Source organism: Leptonychotes weddellii, chromosome 1, assembly GCF_054177405.1.
Source record: "Leptonychotes weddellii isolate Sample4059 chromosome 1, ASM5417740v2, whole genome shotgun sequence".
NCBI lineage: Eukaryota > Metazoa > Chordata > Mammalia > Carnivora > Phocidae > Leptonychotes > Leptonychotes weddellii.
Window position 1 is genome coordinate 135015820 of NC_138369.1, and position 25993 is coordinate 135041812.

General features: G+C 40.0%; 1 protein-coding gene across 5 annotated transcripts in view; it reads left to right on the forward strand.

Annotated features, from left to right (window-relative positions):
* The window catches only part of IGSF11 (immunoglobulin superfamily member 11), a 198284-nt gene that overhangs the window by 118208 nt on the left and 54083 nt on the right, over positions 1-25993 (forward strand). The window contains exon 1 of one of the 5 annotated variants that reach the window (XM_081833621.1): positions 9318-9430. The exons of the other annotated variants lie outside the window; for them this stretch is intronic. Coding sequence (XP_081689747.1) covers positions 9403-9430 — 28 coding nt within the window. The 5' untranslated portion in view covers positions 9318-9402. Of the gene's footprint in view, positions 1-9317; positions 9431-25993 lie in introns of those variants that run through there. 5 annotated transcript variants of the gene reach the window in all.

Sequence of the window (25993 nt, forward strand, 5' to 3'; positions counted from 1 at the left end):
CAAATTTATCTCTGTTATATATAGTAATAGAAACCAACATGAAATGAACAAATTTTGTTTTTAAGGAAAGATACTAGTGGAGAAAATAGAAAAGTGGGATAACGTTTTTTAAAACATAGATTTGGCTTTATGAACAAAATAATTTTTTTTTAACGGCAAACTTCCTTCAATAAGAGGAGAGAGAGGAGCATTTCTTCTCTGTCACATTTAATCTGTAGCCATCTGCTGCTGTATCTCATTATGTTCTTCATGTAATTAGAGCAATTAGGATGAAGCTTGCACTATATATTGGTCTTGGAATGAGGGTTGAGCTATTTGCAGGCTTATTTTGAAAGACTGGAGATTAATGGCCTAATCTTTTAGGTAAACTGATGGAAACTGAAAAGGGTTTAAGCTAGTAAAAGAATAAGGGCAATTTTTTCTCTTATCTGTAATATTGCCTTATCACCGTGGTAACTAGGTATCTCGACAAATAAATTTTTAATAAGATTAACTCAAAAGATGATAGAAAAGAAAAACTATAGAAGAAAGAGAGGAGATGGGCTGTGTGGTGTGGGGATCGTGGTGAAAAGCTCTGCGATTTTTGACAATGAGCTCAATGGAAGGAGGGAGTGGAGAAAAGGAGCAAGGAGAATGAAGAGAGACAGCATTAATCAGAGATGTGCAAAACTCTGTTAGGGAAATCCAGTCACATATGTATGGTTTGAACACTGCTGAAGGGCAAGGGGATTAGGTACCATAAGCACAATGTGCTAAACCATTGTGGGATCCTTTGGATAGGATGCCAGTGCCCCTCCACACACCCACCTGGGATTAATGTACATTCCGCATCCTGGAAGGGGCTTCTTGTAAGGGCTGACCATTCTTCCTTCCTGCTCTGTCTCCTTCTCTGCCTTCTTTGTCTTCATTACAATTGCCAATGCATTAGTAATAATTAGTAATACATTAATAATATTATTAACATATTGCCAGTAACTCAACTATTGCATTTTTTTTCCCACTGATCTTTAAGTCATTATTTACTCCATTTCAACCTTCCTTTGGCCACCAAATACATTTTTATGAAGCATCACTTCATCTTTGTCTCTTTTTTACTCACGTGCTTTTAGTAAAGGCTCTGTATTGCCCAAAATGCCAGACTTCTTATCCTGCCATTCAGGGTCACCCAAAGGGAGCCTCACCGACATTATCACCCATAGCTCCTCTGCTTGCACCCTATTCCCGACTAGTCTAGTGTCTTCCCTGAATCAAAGTGTTTCATGTCCGTCTCTTCTGTTACTTCTCTGCACGTGCCATTGCTCTTGTCTGAAAACCCCCTTGTTTCTCTCAGTCCTAAATCCTTTAAGCTCTAACTCAGTCCCTCACTATCCTAATGATTTCCTACCGCTGTTGTCTCTTGCATTTGTATGTACTAGTCCTCACCGTGCTCAGAATGGTTGTTGGTAATGCAGTGGATGCAGAAAAGCTAGTGGTGATTGAACCATAGGTCTGGAGAAGTGGAAGAGATTTTAGAGATCAAGATGACTCATCTTGTTTTGAATTCCAAATAGTTGTAGCACTGGGTCTTGGGGAACTCACATAGACAAGTCAGCTTAAAGAAATGAGTTGGGTCTTTATTTCACTTCTTTTTTTAATCTGCCTTCAGAGTCCTGGTATTACTGAATTCTACCATGCTCAGGCAGTTGACAGAGAAAGCCGTTTTCTCCAGTTTTGAGGGGATTTATCCTGGATGCATTGAATGTGTTTAGCTTCTGGGTCTGTGCCCAGTGCTGTATGCATGGAACAGTTAATTCTAGGGGCTGTCCATGCTCTACTCTATTTAGACTTGGACTCATTTATGTGTGCCAGGCCACTGCTGAGCTTGGCACATGCTGGTGGCCAGGAGAGGCTGGCTTGCCTCTGCGCATATGACGAGTGCAGCTCCCGTGGGGTGGGGCATATGCCTGGGTGAGAGATCCTGCATTAGAAAGCGGCAGAGGGAACAAAACACTGGGAATGAGGGACTGAGAGGGAGGGTAAGAGCAGAAAGAAAATGAGGTATTGACAGTAGAGGGAATAGGTATGCATGTTCTTGATGGAAACGGCCAGTGAGAGTAGGGTTGTGATGTCTTTCACAGTGTAATGCATCTTTACCTAGGTCCTAGCATCACCTGGAGGCTGCTGACTTCAATCTTTAATTAATTTATGGCATGACTTATGCCTTATCCCAACTCTTCTTGAAGAAGGTGTTCATTCTTTATTAAAGGTATCCATACTTTAGTTCTCCAGGGGCTACTGAACTCCTTAATTTGCTTTTAGTTTATGACAGTGAGACCCTGGTCTACATAACTGAAACTGTTCCATTTGTCCTTGAATTATAGCCCCCCCCCCAAGCATTCAGCTATAGCTTTTATAGATTCAATAATGGCATCTGCCCAGAATGAGTAGGATATAGCTCTCCAGCCCAACACCCATGCTTTATGTTTCAGGCACATGGATTCTGTTGCTTCAAAATGTCAGGTTTACGCGGTGGTCAGGATTTGCACAGACTATGCAATCTACCCATTCAACAACTATTTATTGAACAGTATCTGATCTAAAAAATGTGAAGTTTCTTGCCTTCATGGAGCCTCCCTTTTAGCAGGGACAGACAGAAGACTTGAGCATCATAAATGCAATGTGTAGTATGTTAGGAGGTGATAAGTACCCCGGGGAACAGAAAAACCTGAGAACAGTAAAGGAGTGACTTAAAATATGTGAATGGGACTGTAGTTTAATATTTTCCATTTGAATACATATAAACCTCATATTTAAGCAAATATAATTTGAAGAGATTGTGCCTTTTCATGAGTTTTTTAGATTATAGGACCACGAGGAGTCAGGCATTCAGATTCTTGTTTCTAGATCTTAGAGGAATAATTGGCCATTTAGTCCTGGCCTTTTGGGGCTGAAGCCAAGGATAGGAATAAACTGAAAAATCTCCAGTCTAAACCAAAATTTAGTGAGAAGAAGCTCCAAAGGAGAGAAAACACTGAATTCCCTTTCTGTTTTCACGGACTTGGGATTTTTCTCCTTAAAGATAGAAATGCATCTTGTTCTAGTATTTGTCTTCAGTGTACAACAATCATAATTTGAGTGTTAGGTGGTTTTGATGAAATATCTTATTGAACAGGTTTAAATATTGTTCGGGGAACATGTTATTTTAAACATGCTATTCTTCACTTTTTACTTATACACTAAAATCTTCAGTTGCCAGGGATGGCTTAAAAAGGTGGTGAGTGGAGAAAGAGTAGGTTTCCTTCATCCGCTCACTATCCTTTCACATCTTTTATTTCTTTTTTTTTTTTTTAAGATTTTATTTATTTATTTGACAGAGAGAGCGAGAGAGCACAAGCAGGGAGAACAGTAGAGGGAGAGGGAGAAGCAGGCTCCCCGCCAAGCAGGGAGCCCGATGTGGGGCTCAATCCCAGGACCCTGAGATCATGACCCGAGCCGAAGGCAGACGCTTAACCATCTGAGCCACCCAGGCGCCCCTCACATCTTTTATTTCACTGTATTCTTCCAGTCACTTCTTTTTAGGATAATCAGTGTTATTGAAATGAGGAAATGCATCTCAGAATTACGATCAAACAACATGGCCCGACATAATTCTGGATTTTTGATGTTCTATTTTTCATGTGCACACATAAACCTAAAATGTTTTCCTTTGGGTATTTATTTCCCGTTACTGAATTTTCACTCCCTGAAGTTTGCAAATCCGACTGACGCCGACCTAATAATTTATAACGCGAAGATCTCTGTCTGCTCTCTGCTCCTAACGACATAGCTTGCCGTAAGTGCCCATGGTATCCTTCAGTCTTTCCAGTGCTTTCTGCTCTTTAACATGGTGACTGACTCCTACTTACATTCCTTCCGGTTATCATTTGGGCACAGAGTGAGTTTGTGAGGGGACGGCAGGTGCATCTGTCAGTTCCAAGGCCCACTGGGCTCGCCTTGGGCTTTGGTCGTGTGTGTAAAGCTGGGCCCGGTGCTCGTTCTTGTCAGCATTATCGCTGCCCATTGTGCTCGAGCGGCCCGAGTGCTGCACACACACCGCGGCATTATCCTCTGTCTGTAAGTAACCTATGTACCTGTTCTTACAAAAGAAGGGACCATTTAGTAGAGAAGTGTGAATGGAAGGACGTATTTTAGTGTCTGAAAATTTTAAATACTTTTTAAAAAAAGATCAGTTGTGCTTTCTCTTTCATAAACTGTTTGAAATCTGATAGTATTTGAAAACCATAGTAGTGAATGTGTTGCCGAGAAACATCTTAGTCCCTGCTGTACCAGCTCCTAGAATGTCTTGAGTCCTTTTGGCTAGTATTTTGAATCATCACCTTGAACTAGAAAAACCTATGTGAGTATAATTCAAAACCAAATTTAGAACCTTTCCACTCTAAGCTGGCTTCTGTTTTGATAATGCCATTATTTTTCTAATTTCAAAGGCTGGAAATGCTGGATTGCTTTTATTTTATTTTTTGCTTTTTAAATTTAGTATCCTTTACTTCTGTCAAACATTCCTGACAGTTTATTCTTTCAGTATCTCCAAGCTTACCTATTTTATTCTCTATTCCCAAAGATCCCCTGGTTCAGGTCCTCTTTACCTCCTGCTTAGTTTGATGTGATAATGTTTGAGATATTAACCTCAATATCTCTTCCAGTTTCCTATTATACTCCCTTTGTCTAATTTAGCGGTATGAATTATTTTTTAAGGAAAAGACAAACACATTCTAATCCCATACCATGAAAGAGTCCACAAATTCTTGTGAATTTTAGAAGTCGAGTTCCAGGCAGAAAGGGAATTTGTCTGAAGGATTCCAGGTCATTTCTTCCCATCCTCAGAAGAGTCGGGCTTGGGATGGTGGCACATTAGAGAACAGGAGAGATGGCCATGGGGACTGTCTGCCTGATTGGACCTGAGACAGCTTTGCCGGTTTCTCTTGCAAGGATAACTTAGGGCAGCGAAGGAATGCCTGTGTGCCGGAAGGGCATGAATGTTGCCCAGAGAGAGCCGGACTTGCAGGAGGCTTGTGGAGGAAGAAGCGGATGAGGGAAGGACCTGGGGGGACCTGCTGGTGGAAGAGCTTCAGATGTTTGCAGGGATAAACGACCTCCACCCCTCCTGTCCCCACACCCCCCAAATCTAGCATTTTGTAATCCTCTGGAATTTAGACATAACCCTTGAGAGGGAGGAAACCAGAAATTGGTTGAGATTACCTTGAATTGACTGTAATTTAGTTTTTACCATTAGGAGAATGGGAGCCTTAAAATGGAAATTAGGTGCAATTACACAGAACTAAACTACGATTTCTTCTACACCCAGGTTTGTGCTTTGCAGTGGTACCTCTTGCACTGGTTCCTTTCCAGGGCTGCCTCTCTAGTCTTGCTGCTTGGTGGAGGAATCTACCATGCAGTTTGTGGTACACGACCTGGGTATCCAGATTCTTTGTGTCAGGCTCTGCCACATTGTTTTGCATTGGTCTCCAACTGGAACCTCTCACTTAGGAAGGCCACTCTCCTCATCAGCCCATCAGCCTTGTGTCTGTCAGATGACTTCTCAGCTTCCCACCCAACCGTTCTCTCTTTGCTTATATTTCTCCTCCTTACTTACATTCAGACGGGGACAGTCCCCCTTCTCTTTTTTTGCTGGTCTAAATCCTGCCCTTTTCCAAGGTTCAGCCCAGATTATGCCACCTTTTAAAAACCGTTATTTTCAGATTCATAATTGTGTTGATTTTTAAAAAAATTACAGTACCACTCAGCACTTAGTTACGTAGAGTTATTTGTTCCACAGCCATTAGTTTTTGGGTTTTTTTTCATCCAACTAGATGATAAGCTTCTTAGGAATATGGGCCATGGCACCCATATTTTTCTTGCATTCTGTTGAAGGCTAGCACATGGTGGGCATAGGGTAGATAGTGAAAAATTATTCATTAATTAATAGGATAGAAACCATTATTATTTACATAATATAGGAGATGAATTTTATCTTTATATGTTTTATTCTTTATGTATTTCTCTCTCTCTTCCACTCTGGTAGTTAAAGAAACAAGCAGTGGGTGGATGTACTGTGCATGTCTCTGAAAAGTAAAACAAAGCTGATTTGCTCTATTTTTGGAAAGCTTGATGGTGCTCCTTTTCCAAGTGTCACTTAAAAATGGGTAGCTAAATAAGTACTCTGAGTATTTCTAATGCAATCGTGTACTTTGGTAAAAAGGCCTTTGGAATATAAGCCTCACAGGTTTAGTATCTTTAGTTAATTCTTGCTCCAAGTTATTGAAGGGATAAAGAAAGCTAATGATCTGTCTTGTTTAATTTTTTTAATTATGAAAAATTATCTGACATTAATTAGAGTCCTTTTTTGACACAACTTCAAAAAATAATTTTGCCACGGATTTTAGTTCTGTGTTTCACTTGTTTGCTTGAAAGAAACTCAGCTGTTTTCCTGCTCTGTTCTGTACTTTCTTTTTTATTTGATATTAGGAGCCTTTTCATAGAAGGTCCTCCTCTGTTAGGTTTTAGAGAGGCTGTATCTTCTTTTCCCATGTTATTTCCCTGGCTGTAATGATCCCCTGGAGGCCCAGGGCTGGCAGAAGACCTGGGGAAGGAAGGAGCTGAAACCTGAGAGGCTTCAGGCACCCAGGGATGCTATCTTGTTCCTCTGTCCTCCCCTCCCCCAACAATGCATCAGTTTTCCCCTGTCCCACTGCAGAACACAGAACCCATTCTGCAGAAGGAGGTCCTATGTCCCTCTTTGGGGATGACCTATAAAACATGTATCCTTTTTCATATATAAAAATATATAGTGCATCTAATATTTTTATTAGATTTCATTTGATCTGAAATGATCCCTTACAAGTAATTTGAGCTTTTTAATACTCTGCTTATAAGGTAATCTTATCAGAGGTGCTTTTTTTTTTTTATTAAGAAGCTCTCGAAAAATTACACACACACACACACACTTTCCTACTGGTAATGACCCTGATGATAGTCTGTCACAGTAAGGTTATTAGAGAGTGTGTCCTTATTGTGGGAATAATAAGAACAGGCATTAACTTTGGGGGGGGGAATCTTTTCCTCATTCAGTGTGCTGCTTGCCAATGCATAATAAAAAAATAAATAGAAAAGCTTCTACAAAGAAAAAGCAGTACAACTATATTTGCTCACTTGCTTGCTCATTCACTTATTTATTTCACGTGTTTCAGTAAGTGCTGATGAAAAAAAGCACTTGGTGCTTGAGACAGAATGCCAGGGGGCCTTTCTGAGAGGGGTCTTTAAGGCAGTGCTGTCTCTGTTGAGCCCTGGAAAGTAAGGGGGAATTAGAGAATGAACGAGGTGAGGAGGTTGGATGCTGCTGGGTGCTTTGGAGGCCCTGAGGGCCAGACCCGTGGCGCGGCGACTGATGAGAGTGGCAGGAGACAGAGGGAGCTGCCCTGAGAAAGGCTTATATTTAATTTTTAAAAAAATATTTAATTTATTTATTTGACAGAGAGAGACACAGCTAGAGAGGGAACACAAGCAGGGGGAGTGGGAGAGGAGAAGCGGGCTTCCCGCCAGGCAGGGAGCCTGATGCGGGGCTCGATTCCAGGACCCTGGGATCATGACCTGAGCCGAAGGCAGATGCTCAATGACTGAGCCACCCAGGCACCCCATATTTAATTTTTAAAAGATGATTTTGGGGTTCATGTTTGATGAATAGCTGTGCCAAGTGAAACAGTTTCTTGTACACAATTTGCTAAAGCAGTAGATTCCTGTGCAGTCGTACCTAACTCCTCATAGAGAATGTGAAGCAAGACCACAGGAGAGCTGTAACACAGATCATACTATGATCAGTGGCTTTTAGAAACTTTTTCCTCTTTTACTGCCAAGTAATGAGTGGAATAGCTCGGCATTCACTTGACAAATTTCATACTTATATATAGTTGTCTTTTTGATTTGGCTTCCCATATGTTGAGTAACCTTTAGAACTCGTGTTATCTCCCTAAGAATATAATAGTATGTCTGAGTTAGAGCCCTCCTTCAGTCCTGAGTTAACTTCGGAGTATGTGTCTTTCTTCTTCGTTTTCCTTTCCCTTCCTCAGCTTCTCTGTGAGGTAGGATTACAGGGGGTGGTGGAAGCAGTTGTCTCTTCCATGTGTTGCCCTCTTAGCACCTCCTATGCGGGCACAGCCCTGTGCACTCAAGGATGTCCTGGGAAGGCAAGTCAGACAAAGGGACAGGAATACTGAGCTGGCTTGGTTAAGCTGTGGCATGTTCGGTTTATGAAGGGATAAATTGGATAAAAAGGATAAGAAGTGGAATATTATTTTTCAGTTGACTGTCTTAAATTAAAATCTGGTCCTTATTCATGTAATCTGGCTGCTTTTGATTTGGGCAAATGTATAATCTTTGATGTACTGTCTTAATGCTGCCTTTGTACTGACCTGAGTCTGGAAATCCTTATATACATCATGGGAGATACATGATACAGAGGTGAAAGTTGCCTTTTTAATTCTGTTCCCTAGGAAGCACATTGCTAGATGCTTGATAAAGTAAGGGGAAGGAAGGTCAGATGTCTTTTGGTAGATTTACCCAGTCATTTCTGATTTTTAACTTTTTTTATATTTAATTTTTAAATTATAATTTAATTTAATATATTAAATTAATAATATAATATATTTAATTAAAATATATTTTAATTTTATATTTAAGAATATAATTGTGTAGAATATAATTAAGATAAATAATAACTCAATCTAAAGGAGCTGCAGGGAAAGCAGTGTGGGGGCAGGGGCTTCTTAACACCTGGCTCTTCCACAAAGTAGCTTTGTGATTTTGGACTGAATGCTTAGCCTTTCTGAGCTGTTTCCTCACCTGTGCAATGGAGATGGCAATACCTGCTTCATTAAGGTCTTTTGTGAGCATTACAATACATGTGAAAGTGCCCAGCATAAGGGTGCGTGGTCCCTAAGCTTCAAATGAATTTAATTATTGTTCAGCACATAAGTGTGAAAGGTTAAATATGCTGGTGAGCTATCCCTGGCCCCTGCCTTTCAGCACTTTACAGTTCACTAGTTTTGAGACTGACCCTCTTAATAGTTGCTCCATTTGTTGTTGGAAAAATACCAGCGGTGCCATTTCTGCTCTATGCTTTGAATCAGTGGCCAGACCGGTGGTCATTCTTAGGGTCCTGCATCAGACGGTGGACCACGTGACAGGAAGCTCACTGTATCGCCACCCTGCAGGACCACATGTGATCAGGGAGTGCGAGAATCGTCCTGCTTTGACTGCTACCCAGGCTGGTGATGTGGGGGTGAGTCCACCAGAATCAGGGAGGGTGGAAGAGAGCCTGCATGACCACATAGCAGTCACTCAGCATATGGACATTTTTTGGTGAAGACCGTGATGAGCTGTGAACATGGGAGTTGGCGAGGTAAAATTTACCAAGAGGGGAGGCTTCTGATACTGCTTTTGTATTACTCATGATGCATTTTGTATAAAAAAGGAGATAGTGTTTTTGTGTGCTGAAATGGGTTCAGGTTATATTTATATCATACTCGTTTCTTTGATTGACTACTACTGCAGTTCTGTCCATAAAATTCTTCTTACTTTTCTATTTTATTCTCCTTTCTGTGACCATTTTCTTCCCCTTAATCTTCCGGTCTGGTCTTTTCTGAATACTGCAAACTTTTCCACACCCAGAACTCGTCCCCTCAGCTGCTGGGCATAAAGTGAGTTGGCCTTTCCTCATCTTTCTTCCATCTCTCTAAGATGACGCTTCTGTTGCTATGCAGTAAACATGTTCCTGGGTGCTTCCTTAATTCTAAACAATATCTACACTTTTTTTTTTCAGGAATTTTAGTGGGTATAGGAAAGTATAAAGAAGAAAATAAAAACTATCCACAATGCTTTAGCACCTAGAGGTCCCATCTGTTAAAGTTTTGGCATATCCTTTCTGTCTCTTAAAAAATTATTTAGCAAACATTGGGATTTTCAGTGTAACTCACATAGACTTGCTACATTTAGAAGGTAACACTGACATATTTATGAATGATCCCCAATAATTTGGGACTGTTTTTCCTTAAGAATTACCATCACTTCTGTAGGAAAGTGGATTTGATTGTTTGTTTATTTATTTATTATTTTTTAAGATTTGAAAAATTTAGAGAGAGGGAGAGAGAGAAAGAAAAAAATGCATGCATGGGGGGAGGGGCAGAGGGAGAGCATCTTCAGGCAGACTCCCTGAGTGCAGAGCTCAACTTGTGGTTGATCTCATGACCCATGAGATCATAACCTGAGCTGAAACCAAGAATCCAACACTTAACCGACTGAGCCACCCATGCGCCCGTTTTTTTTTTTTTTTTGTAAAGCTCATATTGTGTAAGATTACTATGAACATTAACCTTGACTCATATTTGAGCCAAAAAAGAGTTGAAGTAGAAATCAGAAGTGATAAGGGCTCTTTTATTTAGTAATTTATGACACATATTAGATGTTCAACAAATAGTTCATTTTCTTTCTCTTTTCTCTTATGTTTCCCTCTTTTTATTTTCTTATACTCCTTTTCAGCTTATGAATTTAGCTAAGGAATGGAGCCCCGGTAGATCTCTGGGGTGCTGTGTCTCCTTAGAAGATGTACTGATACATCTAAGTTGGAGGCTCCTGGCCTAGAGATATCTACATTCTCGAAAATTATATACCAAAATGTATTTATATATGGGCCTTTCTGGGAAGAGAATTGGTCCATGAGTTTCATCAGATTTTCAAATGATTCTGTTGCCAGAAAAAAGATTCAAGATTTGAATCTAAGATCTGTTGTGGCTTAGTCTTTAAATTATTGTCAACTCTGGACAAGGCGCATAACCTCTCTGGAAAGAAGAGGGGTTACTTGTGCACAGTGTACATGGGAATTGTAAAAAAAAGAAATAAGTTTATGACAAATTGAGGTTATTGGCCAGAAAAATGTCAAGGGATGGTTTACTACCCATCTGAACCATATAAACTATTGTTACTGTATTCTGCGGCTAGCTGTAAGCTGTGGGATTTGGGTAACAAATAGATACAGACTAAATAGTGTGATAGAGTTGGGTAGACTGTAAGGAAACATTTTTTATGAAGAATTTCAAACACAAGAATGAGTTTGTGTAATCTCTTCTATAAGCCCTCATAAAGTGGATTAAATTTTTATTTGTGTGAGATGGTTTAAAAGTGATCTTGTTTGCAGTTAAAATAGGTTGGATTACCTATGAAAGAGCCCGTAGGCTCAGAAGCTAAAAAAAAAAAAACAAAAAACCCTAATAGCTAGTAAAAAGCATAAAATGTCTTTCCCTCTTTGCATTTGCACCTCCTCCCCTTGCCCTGCTTTTCTTCCTGCAAGTAATTTGTGTATTTGCTGTAATGTGTCTATCTACCTTAAGCTAGTGTTTTCAAAGCTTCTTTCCAGCCTGTGACATACTGGTGGGACACCTTCTACCCTGACCCCCTTCCTTTCCTCCTTAGTTCTGTCCATTCTTCAGCCTTCTGACTTGCACTCATTCTCCATGTGTGTGTTAACTGTTTATGGAATGCTGTGGTTAATACACAATCATAGAACACATCTAAATTTTTAACTTCTCTTCACGTTCTTGCTGTTTTACTTAAAAATCCTCAGAGCAAACATGCTAACCCAGAATGCAATGATACCCCAGGACCATCTTTTCCAAGGTAATCAAATGTTTAGAATGCTACAGATGACTCAAGAGGAAGTAACTGGAAGAACTCAAGTGAAATGAGCAGATCCTTTAGACTCTGTGTGGGGGCTGGGGAGGTGTTGGAGTGATTTTAGAAAACAGTATATGGAAGGCTGAACTACATGGCTTCTCAAGCATCTTTCTGGCTCCAATATTCTGAGACCTAAAAAGTGCTGCCCTAGTCAGAGAGCACTGAAAACAAAAGGTTTCTGTGCGTAACGGCGCTCAGCATGCTCCTGACCCGGGAAGCTTGGCAGAAGGCCCATCATAAGACTGTCATCAGTCAATTCAAGTCAATATCAATTAGGGAATATTAATTAAAATTGTAGCCTCCCTAAGGGAAAAAACATTGATTCCCTGCCTCTCTTTATGATAAAAACGTTGACTCTTTATTTCTATATGTAGATGAACAGAAATACAGCTTCCCCCCTGCCCCAACCAAATGAAAGATGGTAACACGGAATATCTTTTGAAGGTATCTAATAATAGTAATGTAAAGCTTTTAGGTTGCATGACCATTTTAGCACCTCAGTGCCACCAAACAGAACTTTTTCTTTTTCGTTCTCATTTTACATAGTTTCCCTGCCCCCAATCCCCATCTCTAGGGGTGTCCTAGCTACGTACAGACATAGTCCTTCTACACGGCCAGAGCACTTCCTCCATGGAGTGATCATTGTCAGAATGATGGGACCACATAATCACAATGGATTCGTGTAAACAAAAAGCAAAAATATTATTTCTGCCCTGAGTACAGTTCTGGTTTTTGTATGTTTATCAAGTAATGTCTGACTTCTGGGTGGATTTTAACAGTCCTTGCTTTAGCATCCTGTTTTCAGAGAGAGAGAAACTATTGAACTACAGAATGGCAGAGGTAGACTGAGCCATGAAAAGCATATAGACCAGGGGTCCTCAAATTTAAGCATGCATAAGGATTATCTGGAGAGCTCATTAAAGACATGTCTTGTTTTTGCCTCCTGAGATTCTGATTTGAATGTCTGAAATAGGGTCGTTGAATCAGGAATTTTAAACAAGTGCCTCAAATAATCCTGATGTGTGTGGTTCAGGGACCTCCTTATATAGGTCCCCGAAGCCCTGGGAGTCCCACTCTGGCTCACCTAAGTTTGGGAATGTGGCATCGTAATTATGCAGATTTAAGTTTCAGCAAAGTGGCCAGATCTACTACCCTTTGGGAACTGCTTTTATAAAGACCACTGAACACCTCCTGGTTGCCAAATGCAGGGTGGTTGCCATTCGGGTTTCATAATAAATTGACTTAAACTTACAAATTGACTTTACAGTTTTTTCTGCCTGTGTTTACTTACTCTTCTCTTGGTACTTGTCATCCTGCTGCACTAATTCATTCTTGCTCTCTTTCCCCAGTGCCCTTTCCTCTGCCTACCCCTAAATGTGGCTGTACTATGAAGTTCTGGCTTTTAATTTTTGTGTTTTACTTGACGGATCTTCTGTTCAGTTTCATGATTTCACTGGCCCACTGTTTGTGACTTCTAGAGCTTGCCTTTTTCCTGTATTTCTGGCTATCTACTGGGCATTTTTATCTGCTTGTCCCTCAGCACCTTCAAACTCAGTGTCTAAAATTGAGCCCAAATCATTTTTTCCCAGACACTTCCTCCACCTGTATTTCCTATTTTATTTTATTTTTCTAAAAAATTTTATTTATTTGAGATGGAGAGTGCGCGAACAAGCACATGAGTGGGGGGAGGGGCAGAGTTGAAATGATTCAGGTATGTTTCTTCTTTTACAACCACTATGCTCATCCTGTTTATGGGGGATCTACTCTTCAAACAGGACTGTGTGGTTGGAGACAGAACACCGGAAGCGAGCCCCAGTCCTTTCAAACAAACACAAATTAGAGGCCAGGCCCTAGATTCCATAAATGTAAATCTCTTGTAATTCATAATTTCTGTGAAATAACTTCCAGGTAGAATACCATGCTTATTAGAGGTTAAGAAATAAAAAATGTACTAACTCCAAGTTTACGTGTGTATTACTAAAACTTAATAGTCACTGTTGCACTTGTTTAGAATTTAGACCAACACAGTTTTTTCAGAGAATAATTTATCAGTGACATTGGTTAGAATTGCTGGTTCATGGAGACAAGAAGAAGCCAACTGGATTTTAGTCAGCTTTATTCTTATTTTTAAGTTGATGGTGTAAACAGCACACCCCGTGTTGTCAGATTTGCCCCTGTGTCCTTACTACACCACTGGGTCGTGCCATTCACACATTTACCTCAAGCTGGAAGCCTTAGAATCATTTTTAGAATTCCTTTTCTTTTATGTTTTTGGAGTTTATTTTGTTATTTTTTTTTTTTCTGACTTCTTCATGATGTGGTTAGTTCATTATTTTGGAGACTTCTCCTTTTTGCTTAAGGGAACATTTTTGGCAAATCTGCCTTTACCACTTTAAATATATAGCTTTTTTTTTTTTTTTGAGATATCATTTATATATAGTAAACTTGACTCTTTTTTTAGTGGACAGTACAGTGAGTTTTGAGGATTGAAAATGGTGTGGGAGTGTGAAAAAGCCTGTGGCCCTACAGAAGCTCAGTATTGGAGCCCAGAGGTCTGTGCATGCAGGGCTTCATGGCCGGAGCCAGCCCTCTGGGACCACAGAGGGGTGCCAGCAAGCAGTCCCTATGAAGCCTAGGACCAGCCACAGCTCAGCAGGAATCAATCCAAGGAAGAGAGCCGCATTGTAGCCGACAAGAGCAGTGATGTCCAGGGGACATTGTCTGGGTCAGAAGGATCTCGTGAGCCCCATCATGTATTGTTTCCCTTACTCTTCCTGGATAAGGTTGGGAACGGGGTGGCAGAGAGTTCCCAGAGACTTGTCCTAAAGACACTCAGTCTTCCAGGGGGGACCATGTCATAAACCAGCAATTGTTGACAGGTCAGATTTTCAATAGGTAAATGTTTAAGCTGAAGCTTTGTTTAAACTAGAAGAGATTGAAATATTGCTGATGGGGCTCCTGAGGGTGATTAAATCAGCTATAGAAATGAAAGAGGCTGCATTTTCTTTGCCCAACTGAATGTTTCAAAAATAAATTTGTATTATTTACCACAGAAAATAACCCCTGCCAAAAATAGATTTGTAACGTCACCCTGTGACAATAGGGGTAATATGATAAATGCACGGGAAAAAGATCAGAAATAATGTACACCAACAGTCTTCATCTCCAAGTGGTGACTTTACATGTGATTTTTATTTTCTTTTTCTATTTTTATGTTTTTTTCCCCCTAAATTGCCTGAAATAAATTATATGCTTTATAGCTAGGAGAAACAAATGCTATTAAAAATAGAAATTAATCAACCAGAAAAAACTAATAATTTATTAGATGTATAAACATTATGACAAAGCCTTATGATACACATTTTACATGTAAATATTTCATACAATACATTTTTGGAATTTTATATTTTGCTTTTTATCACCTAATATTCTAACAGGATCATTTCCCCTTTCCCCTAAATGTGTTTATTTTTATTTTTTTAAAGATTTTATTTATTTATTTGAGAGAGAGAGAGAGCACGAGCAGGGGAAGGAGCAGAGGGAGAAACAGACTCCCCACTTAGTGTGGAGCCAGATGTGGGGCTGGATCCCAGGACCCTGAGATCAAGACCTGAGCTGAAATCAAGAGTTGAACGCTTAACCAAGGAGCCACCCAGGCGCCCCCAAATGTGTTTTTAATTAAAAAAAATAGCTGTAAATAGTTTGTTGATGAATAATTTCTCTGTTACTGAATATCTGGGTTATTTTAAAAAATCACCATTTTAAGTAATCCTATAATATACATAATTCTTTGTAAATATTTGCATCTTTTTTCAAAAACATAAATTTATTTTGTTACTTATTATTCTAATTCCTGTTAACAGTTTAAAAGTCTTACTATGAAAAATTGGGTTTTATGTGTGTGTGTGCTTTTTAAAAATATTTATTTATTTTATTTAAATTCAATTAGTCAACATATCATTAGTTTCAGATGTAGTGTTCAATAATTTATCAGTTGCATGTTCAGAATGATTTGATAGTTATCTAGCTAAATTCAAGGGACCAGATGAAATGAGGTCCCCTACTCTTCCACCATCTTGCCTCCCTCTAATCAGAAAGCATCTTTCAACTAAATTCTTCTTTGATGAAGATAGAAGCATTTTCAAATGTCACCAGGGAGATGGCAGTGCATATTAGACCCTTGCAGGTACCTTGCTTGAATCTACAGTGATGCCCAGAACAAAGGTCAGGTTCTATGAATTCTGCCAATGGTGCCAAGTAATGGTGACCATGAAGAAGAGGCTTTGATTGTCCCGGTGGAACCATTTGGTGCCCAGCCGCAGAACAGGTGCAGGAAGGCACGTTGTCGGGGAAGAGGCAGAAAGAAAACACGAGAAGGACTCTGCGGGCTGTCTCAGTGCGGTTGGGGTCCTCACGCTCCCCCAGTGCCAGGGCACCCTCGCGGCTCAGCCCTCCCAGTGCGCCGGGAATACCTGTCCTGCACGTTCTCTTCATGGCCCATGGAATGCTCTGGTCTGGTGGGCAACAAGATTTTATTTATTTTAGAGAGAGAGCGTGCACTGAACAGGGAAGGAGCAAAGGGGGAGGGAGAGTGAAAAGGAGAAGAATCTCAAGCAGACTGCCCACTGAGCATGGAGCCTTACCTGGGGCTCCGTCTCACGACCCTGAGATCATGACCTGAGCTGAAACCAAGAGTCTGACACATAACTGACTGAGCCACCCAGGTGCCCTTTTTGTGTGTTTTCAAAACAGGTTTGAAAAATGAAACTTTTTTTCCTTTTAAAACACCTTTTTTGGATGTCAAGTTAATGGCTATAAACATCCATATCCAAACTATTTTAAGTTGAAGACAAATAGCATGAGATAATTGTAAAGTAATATTTTCTTAAATTCCCCCAGTGACTTTTCCGTTTACTGTAGCTAGTAAGATCATAGACACATTTACTTTAATGACATTAGTGATAAGTGTATTTAACAGTTTACAACAACCCAAGACTTCCTTTATTTTTTTTCAAGTAAGAAACTAGAAAGGTTTTATTTTTTCTTTTAGTTCAAATGTAACATGCACCCAAGATTTCCTTTAGACAAAAAAGATTTTCTTCCATTATTATAACTTTAACAAAAATGGTTTTTAAAATTCACTCACTAAATGCAAACCATGATTGTTTCAGTTGATAGTACATGTTTAAATCAGTCTGAATCCTGATGTCATAATTAAGTGAGAATTTGGCCGTACCTGAAGATTACTGTATTCCTGGTTACAGTGCCATATTCCGTAACTTAAAATTCTGATAACACCCACCTTGAAGAGCCAGAGGAGGAATCCAGCTATGAATCTCATGAGTATCACAAACATCCAACTAAAGAGCGTGGTGATAGGCCAATGAGAATCCAATACCAAGTTGTTGCTTCGTCTTCAAATTATTTTCATTCCAATTGCCTTTGCATCCAGGATTTTATCAATACGATTTGTAGCTTCCGTGAGTTCTACAGCATTTCTTGTCCTTCCACTCCCATCTTCAAATGTTGTCTTATTTCCTACTGTCACAGTGCCATTTTTAGTAGAGAATTCAGGGAGACATCTCTGAAGAAATGATTTGCTTGGAAAAATTGCTGTTGGACAATCATCATTCAGTAAAACTTGTGTGAGAGTCTTTGCAGGCTTAACAAAAGTAGACTTGCAGGGCGCCTGGGTGGCTCAGTTGGTTGGGTGACTGCCTTCGGCTCGGGTCATGATCCTGGAGTCCCTGGATCGAGTCCCGCATCGGGCTCCCTGCTTGGCGGGGAGTCTGCTTCTCCCTCTGACCCTCCCCCCTCTCATGTGCTCTCTCTCAGATAAATAAATAAAATCTTAAAAAAAAAAAAAAAGTAGACTTGCAGAACTGGCCGTGGTATATCCAGTAGTTTTTTATTGTTCTTATGTAGATTGTGTTTCTGTGTATGTTAAAATTTTTTCTGGGCACTTGGAGACACAGATCTGTGTGGTAGGGTACTTTAGTTTTACCACCACAGAGGCACTGGTACAGCTGAGTAAGTTAAAGTAAAACAAAATGGCCTTGTTCTCATTGGGTGAGAACTTGTGGCCGTAAAAGTGGCCCTTGCTGTCTGTAGGATAGGCCACTCTCCTGGGGTCACCATGTACCCAGGCAACAAGTCCTAAAAGACTGTAGCCAGTAATGAACAGTATGAAGATTATGCAGCACAGAACATCTGTACAACTCCTTTTGACAACAGGCCCCTTGAAATTCAGATTTAATGTCTTCAGAAAAAGGCCTGAATCGCTGCAAAGTTGAGTTTCTTAGAAAGGAGTTTCTGAGTTTAGAGGAAGGTCCTGTCTTCCACATTTTATAGGTAAGAAAATGCGGTTTGTGGAGGTTCAGTAAATTGTACACAGCTTCCAGGACTTGCATGCAGCTCTTCTAACTCACTAGCAGGCCCTTCCCATGATACTAGCCTGAGTTTGAATCCTGATGTAGCTGTCGCACAGGGCTGCTAGAGCACCTGGCTCTGGGGGTCCCACACAGACCAGGTTCGGCCCCTCACCGTGGGCAAAATCTGAAGGCAGAGAAACAAGTGGTGGTGAAGCAAGAAAGGAATTTATTTCAGTGAGGCCAACACCAGGGAGACAGCAGACTAGCATCTCAAAGACTGTCTCCTGTAAACCTTTGCTTCCTTGTTTCCTGGGGATAGATAGATTCCTTGAAATGGTATGACAGGCCAGATAGTAGGCACATTTTAAAAGAAGTATTAGATATCAGACAGTTTTAATTTCAGTGATTCTTTGGGAGCCTTGACAAAGGGCTGGGCTACGTTACCTGGATATCACCTTTTCATTCCACACGTTTGTTATTAATAACAACAGCAACAATTAAAACACACACACACACAGAGCTGTTTTATCTCCCTATCAAGGCTTTCTCGACGTTACTCTTCTAAAAATTTAGGACACCTATTGTCTGATTGTTCTCTTTGAAGAGACAACTTTCACTATTCATAGGATTTGCATTCCTGTGAATTCAACAAGGAAAACCATCTAGGAATGGCTGTGCTAGTAAATTATTATTTTTAAGATTTTATTTATTTATTTGACTGAGAGAGCACAAGTAGGCAGAGAAGCAGGCAGAGGGAGAGGGAGAAGCAGACTTCCCGCTGACCAGGGAGCCCAGCGTAGGACTCGATCCCAGGACTCAGGGATCATGACCTGAGCCGAAGGCAGCCACTTAACCGGCTGAGCCACCCAGGCGCCCTCCCTTACTTTTTTTAAAAAAAAGTTTTATTTATTTATTTGAGAGAGAGCACAAGCTGCGGGGTGGAGGGGCAGGCAGAGGGAGAAGCAGACTCCCTGCTGATCAAGGAGCCTGAGCGGGGGCTCCATCCCAGGACTCAGGGATCATGACCTGAGCCGAAGGCAGCCACTTAACCGCTGAGCTACCCAGGCGCCCCTGAGCTAGTAACTTCTTTATAGGGTCATGTTATCCCGGAGTGTTACTACTTACCTATTGTTCCATCAGGAGTAATTCTTGACATGTTTCTCAGAGGAATTCATCACTCTTTCCTCTGTCTGGAGTATGGTCCTACGTCCTTGCTGTTTGATTGTTCTCCTTCCTGTCTAGGTCTCACTCAGGACTCAGACTAGCCACAGTCTTTCCCTTTTGAGTTGAGCCATGTCAGCTTCACCTTTTTCTCACATCCATTAGCATATGTAATCTAAATCAGGGATCTTTTTTAGTGGCTTAGGTCTTCTCTAAGCTGAGACCTGTGGCCTGCAGTTCATGGTAGAGAACATCAAAAGTGGATCCCTGTTTAGAGAATAATCTATACATGTTGGAGGGCTGGGAGTCTATTTGTACTTCATGCCTGATCCAGACAGCACCTCCAGAGTGCATTCTTTAACATCCAGTGAAATCTGGTGTGTTCAACTTTATTTATTGGTAAAACAATTTGTCTCCCCCACACATACTTCGCAGGTGTCTCTGTAGTCCATAGCATCCAGCAGAAGTAAAATTTCTGGGAACCAAGAGGGCATTAGTTCTTGGAATGTATGAAATGGGATGATGACTTCTGTTAATGCAGTCTCATTTGCTGTTTTTGTGTTCCTCACAACACTTAACTCAATGCTAAGGACAAAATTTGCCCTTAATAAAATATCTCTTCTCTGTTCATCTACATTTCTATTTTATTTTATTATAATAATAATGCCTTTCATGATAATTATGTGTTGAAGAACATCTATTATAAAATATACTTATTAATCCTTCAGGCCACTGGCTGAACTTGTCATTATCTCAGCTTTTTACTCCCTGCAATTAAATCTAGTGTTCTTCATTTTTAAATTCATTCCAGTGGCAGAAGCAGTCAAACTACCAAATGTTTATAATTCTTTATGTTACTTTAGTGAATTTGCATGTATCCCTTTGTAATGGTTTTCTTTATCTTGCTGCTTATAACTTCATCCTTGTTTTTTCCCAATGACTAAGGAAAGCTGGAGACAAATGAAATGCATGACTAGAAGATTCCTGGCCACAGTCATCATATAAGTCATCTCTGAGTACATCGTGATAAAGTAAGAAAAGGGAGAGCTGAAACTACCAAATTTAGTCACAAAACAGGCCGACATTCCGCCTTGAGTCTCCCTCTAAAGCATGAATGGTGGCCACAGTGATGGTAATTATGACGGTTTCTGGATTCTGGTTCCCTGCCACATTTGTCAGCTTTGATTTATTTCTCTCTCTCCTTTATAAAGGAACAATAGTGGCATTCATTATTGGTAATGTTAACTGTGAACTTTAACCCTTCCTTGAGCACGACTTGAAGTTTTTTAAAGGTCTCCTATGAAATATTATAGAGAACGTTGCGGCAGTGTCTGTGATTCCAAGAGATACAAGAAACAAGGTGATTTGAAGAATAAGCAGTGTTAAGTTTAGGGTTTCCTTTTTCTTCTGAATTTCTCCTTTTGGATTTCAGCACCGCTGAATTTGGAGGAGGGGTGTGCAGCTTGTTAATGTCTTCCTAGTCAAAGTGAAAATATGTAACAGGCTCAGTAGCTCAGAGACAGTAGGAAAGATAAGAAAATTCAGAGGTTTATGTCCTTTCTTGGAGACGAATAAAGGAATGCTGGTTCCTTGACTGCTGCTCACAACGGTAACAAAACCAGCAGTCTCTTTATTTTAGCCTGTAACCTTTGCTAGTAGCTGGCCGGTGGAAGTGGAAGTTCATTTCACTCCTTAAAACAAGCGCGAAGTGGAGATTAGTAATTACTTTGAAGAACTTATGTTTGAAATATGTTGCTAGTGAGGTTGGTGATGATTGGAAGAAAAAAAAGCTAGCCTGCACGCAGTGGAGAGCCTGGTGATGAAGCGCAGGCAGGGACTCTGGAACCAGACTTTTTGTATTCAAAATTTGGCTCCAGCATTTATTAGCAGTAAGTTGGTAAATTACTTCATCCCCCTGTGTCTCACTTTTCTTAGTTGTAAGTTAGAGAAAATAGTATGTAATCATAGAACTTATATAAAGGTCATAAAGACTGAGCTAATACATGTGAAGAATTTAGAACAAGAAATGTTAGATATAGGGGCCCCTGGGTGGCTCAGCTGGTTAAGCGACTGCCTTCGGCTCAGGTCATGATCCTGGAGTCCCGGGATTGAGTCCTGCATCAAGCTCCCTGCTCAGCAGGGAGTCAGCTTCTCCCTCTGACACTCCCCCCTCTCATGTGCTCTCTCTCTCTCATTCTCTCTCTCAAATAAATAAAATCTTTAAAAAAAAGTTAGATATAATGGTCAACTGATGAGTACCTGTCTAAAAGTATTTAATTTACATTAAAAGTAAAAATGCTGTGATCACCAAACCAAACTCATTTGTCAGCCAAGTTTGGTCCATGTATTACCAGTCTGCAGTCCCTGGTGTGAGGAATCCATGCATGGTAAGTAGTTCAGCTCTATTAAAAGACTTAAGAATCTAAAACTGTGCTATCCAGTACGTTGGCCATTAGCCTTATGTGGATATTTAAATTTAAATTAATTAAGATTAAGATTCTGTTCCTTGGTTACACAAACTACAGTTCAGGTGCTTAATAGCCACATGTGGCTAGTGGCTACCGTATCAGATAGTGCAAATATGGAACATTTCCATCATTACAGAAAGCTTCATCAGACAGAGCTGATCTAATGGTTTATACAAATATTCACTCATTGCTATCTACCAACTTATACATACCTTAGTGTGGGATTGGGCGGAGCTGTTTACCTGCTTGACCTACAGCTGTTAATCTACTCTCTAGCAGCAACTTATACATTTGTTTTTTAAGTATTTTTTAAAAAGCTCTTTGGTGACTCCAGACTTCTGGTACTGGGTGAATCTCCAGTTTGAGGAGAAAATTCCATAGGGAATAATAAGGATGGGTTTTTTGCCACCCCTAAACTTTTTTTTTTTTTTAAAGATTTTATTTATTTATTTGAGAGAGAGAGAATGAGAGACAGAGAGCATGAGAGGGAGGAGGGTCAGAGGGAGAAGCAGACTCCCTGCCAAGCAGGGAGCCCGATGCGGGACTCGATCCAGGGACTCCGGGATCATGACCTGAGCCGAAGGCAGTCGCTTAACCAACTGAGCCACCCAGGCGCCCGCCACCCCTAAACTTTAAGGAATATATTATTAGTGCCTTTCTAGGGATGATGGAGAAAATTGGAGTGTATATGTGTTTGCATGTGTGTATTTTTCACCACTAAAAGAAGTACATCAATGTGAAACTTGAACCTTTATATATTCTTTACTAAGTATATAAAATGTATATTGCCTTGGAAATTTTTTAACTGTGTCATAATAATGCTGTATCTCATGGTGGCAGTCAGTATCTGCTATTGCTAGAATAATGCTTTATCATGTATAATGGGGAAATAGCACACTTTTGATCTTAGAATGGTGACTTGAAGAATTTTCACTGTTAAAACTTAACTGGAGGAAGTTTGAAATGATGGTGGGGTGATAGAACAGATCAAATCTCTTAGAACGGTTTACGTTAGTGGATGGCATTGTATCTCTTTTGCCGTTCATGCTAAAGCCCATGTGTTTCAACATAAACAGAGAAAGCATAGAGCACAGTGGGAGCATGTGTATGTGCTATGATTTCTTTAGGAAGAGTTGGTGACATCAGATATTATATGTGTCATGGGGAATTACCTATTTTCTCTGAACAAATCTGTATTTCCATTCCTGACTCAATAAATATAGGGCTAATTCTTTATATTTTCCCTCTTTCCTAAGCTTTTATGTTGGTAACTGTCTCCTCACCCCCTAACCTAATGTAATTTATTCCAAGCCTTGAGTTTGAGGACTACAGTCAACTTTTAGTGGTACATTAATTTCAGATTAATTGGCGAAATAAAAAAATGAATGCATTCCTTTCCCCAGAGGTGAAGTACACAAAGGCGTGTCACTTGAGATGTGAACATTTTTCTATACATGTGTTATGCTTCAAAAATTTTATATTAAAATATGAATTTATAGCTAATCTTATTTCTAAGGGTTGGATGTATTTACTTTTGGCACATAGTTTTCTTTGCTAACCCATCAATTTAAAGAAGATGTATTGTTCTTTAGTTTTGTCTCTGATTATAGCAATAACAACTGTTATAAATTTTATTTGCTTTATTATGTAATATTCTCATATAAGCAGTTAGAGCTATAAATTTCCCTTTAAGTACTAGTTTAGCTGCCTCCCAAATATTTCAAGATTATAGAGAAAAACACCCATGGTACTTTGTGGCAAAGCCAAGGGGTTAATTCAGAGCTGACCCAATTAAGCCATCATTGCCATGGGGGAGGCCCCTAACCCTAATGATACTTATTTGAGGCCCCCTGGAGGAAGAAATTTATAAGTATGAGCAGGATAGAGAGGATCTCACTGAAGTATTTGTAGTAACCTCCAAAAAACTCCCAACAGACAAACAAATACTTGGATATATGGAGAGGTAACAAGAGGTCTACAATTTGACTCAATTGGAAAGTCAGAGTGTCCTAGAAGAATTTATGTAACAAAAAGATAAGAAGGCACTGATTGACTTTTGCACTTCTACATGAGTTCTGATTTTAACATCTGCTGAACTGCATCACCGTGGTCTTAGTTAATGCTGGGGCTCAGATTACAGTTATACCTGAGAATCCCAATAAATTTAAACAAGGTAATCCTATACACGGGGGTCCTATTACATTTTAATAAGTTACCCCACACTCAACAGGGAAATTACCAAATATATAACAGAGAACAAATAGGAATGCCTTATTTTAACCCCATTTAAACTATTATATGCTAAATTTCCTATGTCCATACCATTTATTGCCCCAAAATATCCCATAGTCAGCATGGGTGTTCTGACCCAGTGGGTAATAAATTAAACTACATCTTTGGCACTCACAATAGGCTTGGAAAAATAGGACTCCCTTGCCCTCCTCCCTACTCCATGACTCAAATAGTTAATATTGCCCAATGTAAATTGAAATAAAGCCTTCAAGAATTAAAACCCATATATAAGACCTTTATAGAGAAGGGGTAATTATTTCTACTCTTTCTGCATTTAACGGCACAGTTTGACCTGTTCTTAAACTTGGAAAGAGAGAGTAGTGCCAAGGAGTGGATTACCATAACTTTCATGCAATAATCTTACCCATTAAGGCCCCTTCCCAATATTATTGAAATTACTGACATCATCTAATCAGCAACTGGTAATACTTTACAGTTAGAGATTTCACTAATACGTTCTGTGAGCCTATTTCAACAGCCTTTCAGCAGCAGTTTGCCTGCATCTTTGAAGGGACACAATAACCCTCTACCCAGCTATCCATGGGGTACCTCAATAGCCCCATTATTGCATCCAGTCTTTCTAGGAAAGATCTTTAATCACATCCAGCTTCTCCAGAAGCACAAGAGTGACATCACACTGGTGACACTCTTCTCCAGGGAGATTCCCGTAACAGACTCATTCAGGACATACTAATAATATTCACAAAGGACACGAGCCATTGCCCCACACATAGAGCAGGGCCTTGCTACCTTGGTTAAATTACTGAAAATTGTTTGGCAATCTGGGGGCCACTCTATCCCTAGGAATGTCAAGAAACAGCTGAAGACCCTTTTAGCAAATGTTAAAATGGGCTCAACGTCTTTCAGGTCTTATTGGCTTTGAGAGGTAGCATATTTTACATTAATGAATTTTACTTACTCCAGTTTATGCTACAACTTGCAAACCAGCCTCTCTTGAATGGGACTCTATACAACAAAGGCTCTAACATCTGTCCACACTGCAATACAGTAGCCCTTCCACTGGTGTCCCTCTTCTTACTCTAAGACTCTTTTTACTACAGAGGCTTAGCCACTTCCTCTCATGTCTCCTGCCATCTCTGGATCACCCATAATGACCACAATTTGTCTGTAGAATTTTGATGTAATCATCTGCCTTCCTGGGCACCACCCTATTTTCCATTAGATACTGAGCTCTCCTGGAAGTAGAGACTCTCATGGACCTGAGGCCGTGATCCTCTACAGTATCTCAACCTGGAGTGTCTCTCTTCAACACCCCAAAAGCTCTTCTCTCCTGAGCTGAATAGAATCGTGCCCTTTGTATGTGCAACCAAGTCTTCTGCCAAAGAGTTAAGAGACCTCCTAACCTCTTTGGTTAGGTTTATTCCTAGGTATCTTAGAGTTTTTGGTGCAGTTTTAAGAGGGATTGATTCCTTGATTTTTCATTCTGCTGCTTTATTATTAGTGTATGGAAATGCAGCAGATTTCTTTTTTTTTGAAGATTGTATTTTTAAAATTAATCTCTACACCCAAGGTGGGGCTCAAACTCACAACCCTGGGGTCAAGAGTCCAGTTTCATTCTTCTGCATGTGGCTGTCCAATTTTCCCAAAACCATTTGTTGAAGAGACTGTCTTTTTTCCATTGGACATTCTTTCCTGCTTTGTTGAAGATTAATTGACCATAGGGTTGAGAGTCCGTTTCTGGGCTCTCTTTTCTGTTCCATTGATCTTTGTGTCTGTTTTTGTGCCAGTACCATACTGTCTTGATGATGACAGCTTGGTAATAGAGCTTGAAGTCCGGAATTGTGATGCTGCCAGCTTTGCTTTTCTTTTTCAACATTCCTCTGGCTATTCGGGGTCTTTTCTGGTTCCATACAAATTTTAGGATTATTTGTTCCATTCTTTGAAAAAAGTTGATGGTATTTTGATAGGGATTGCATTAAATGT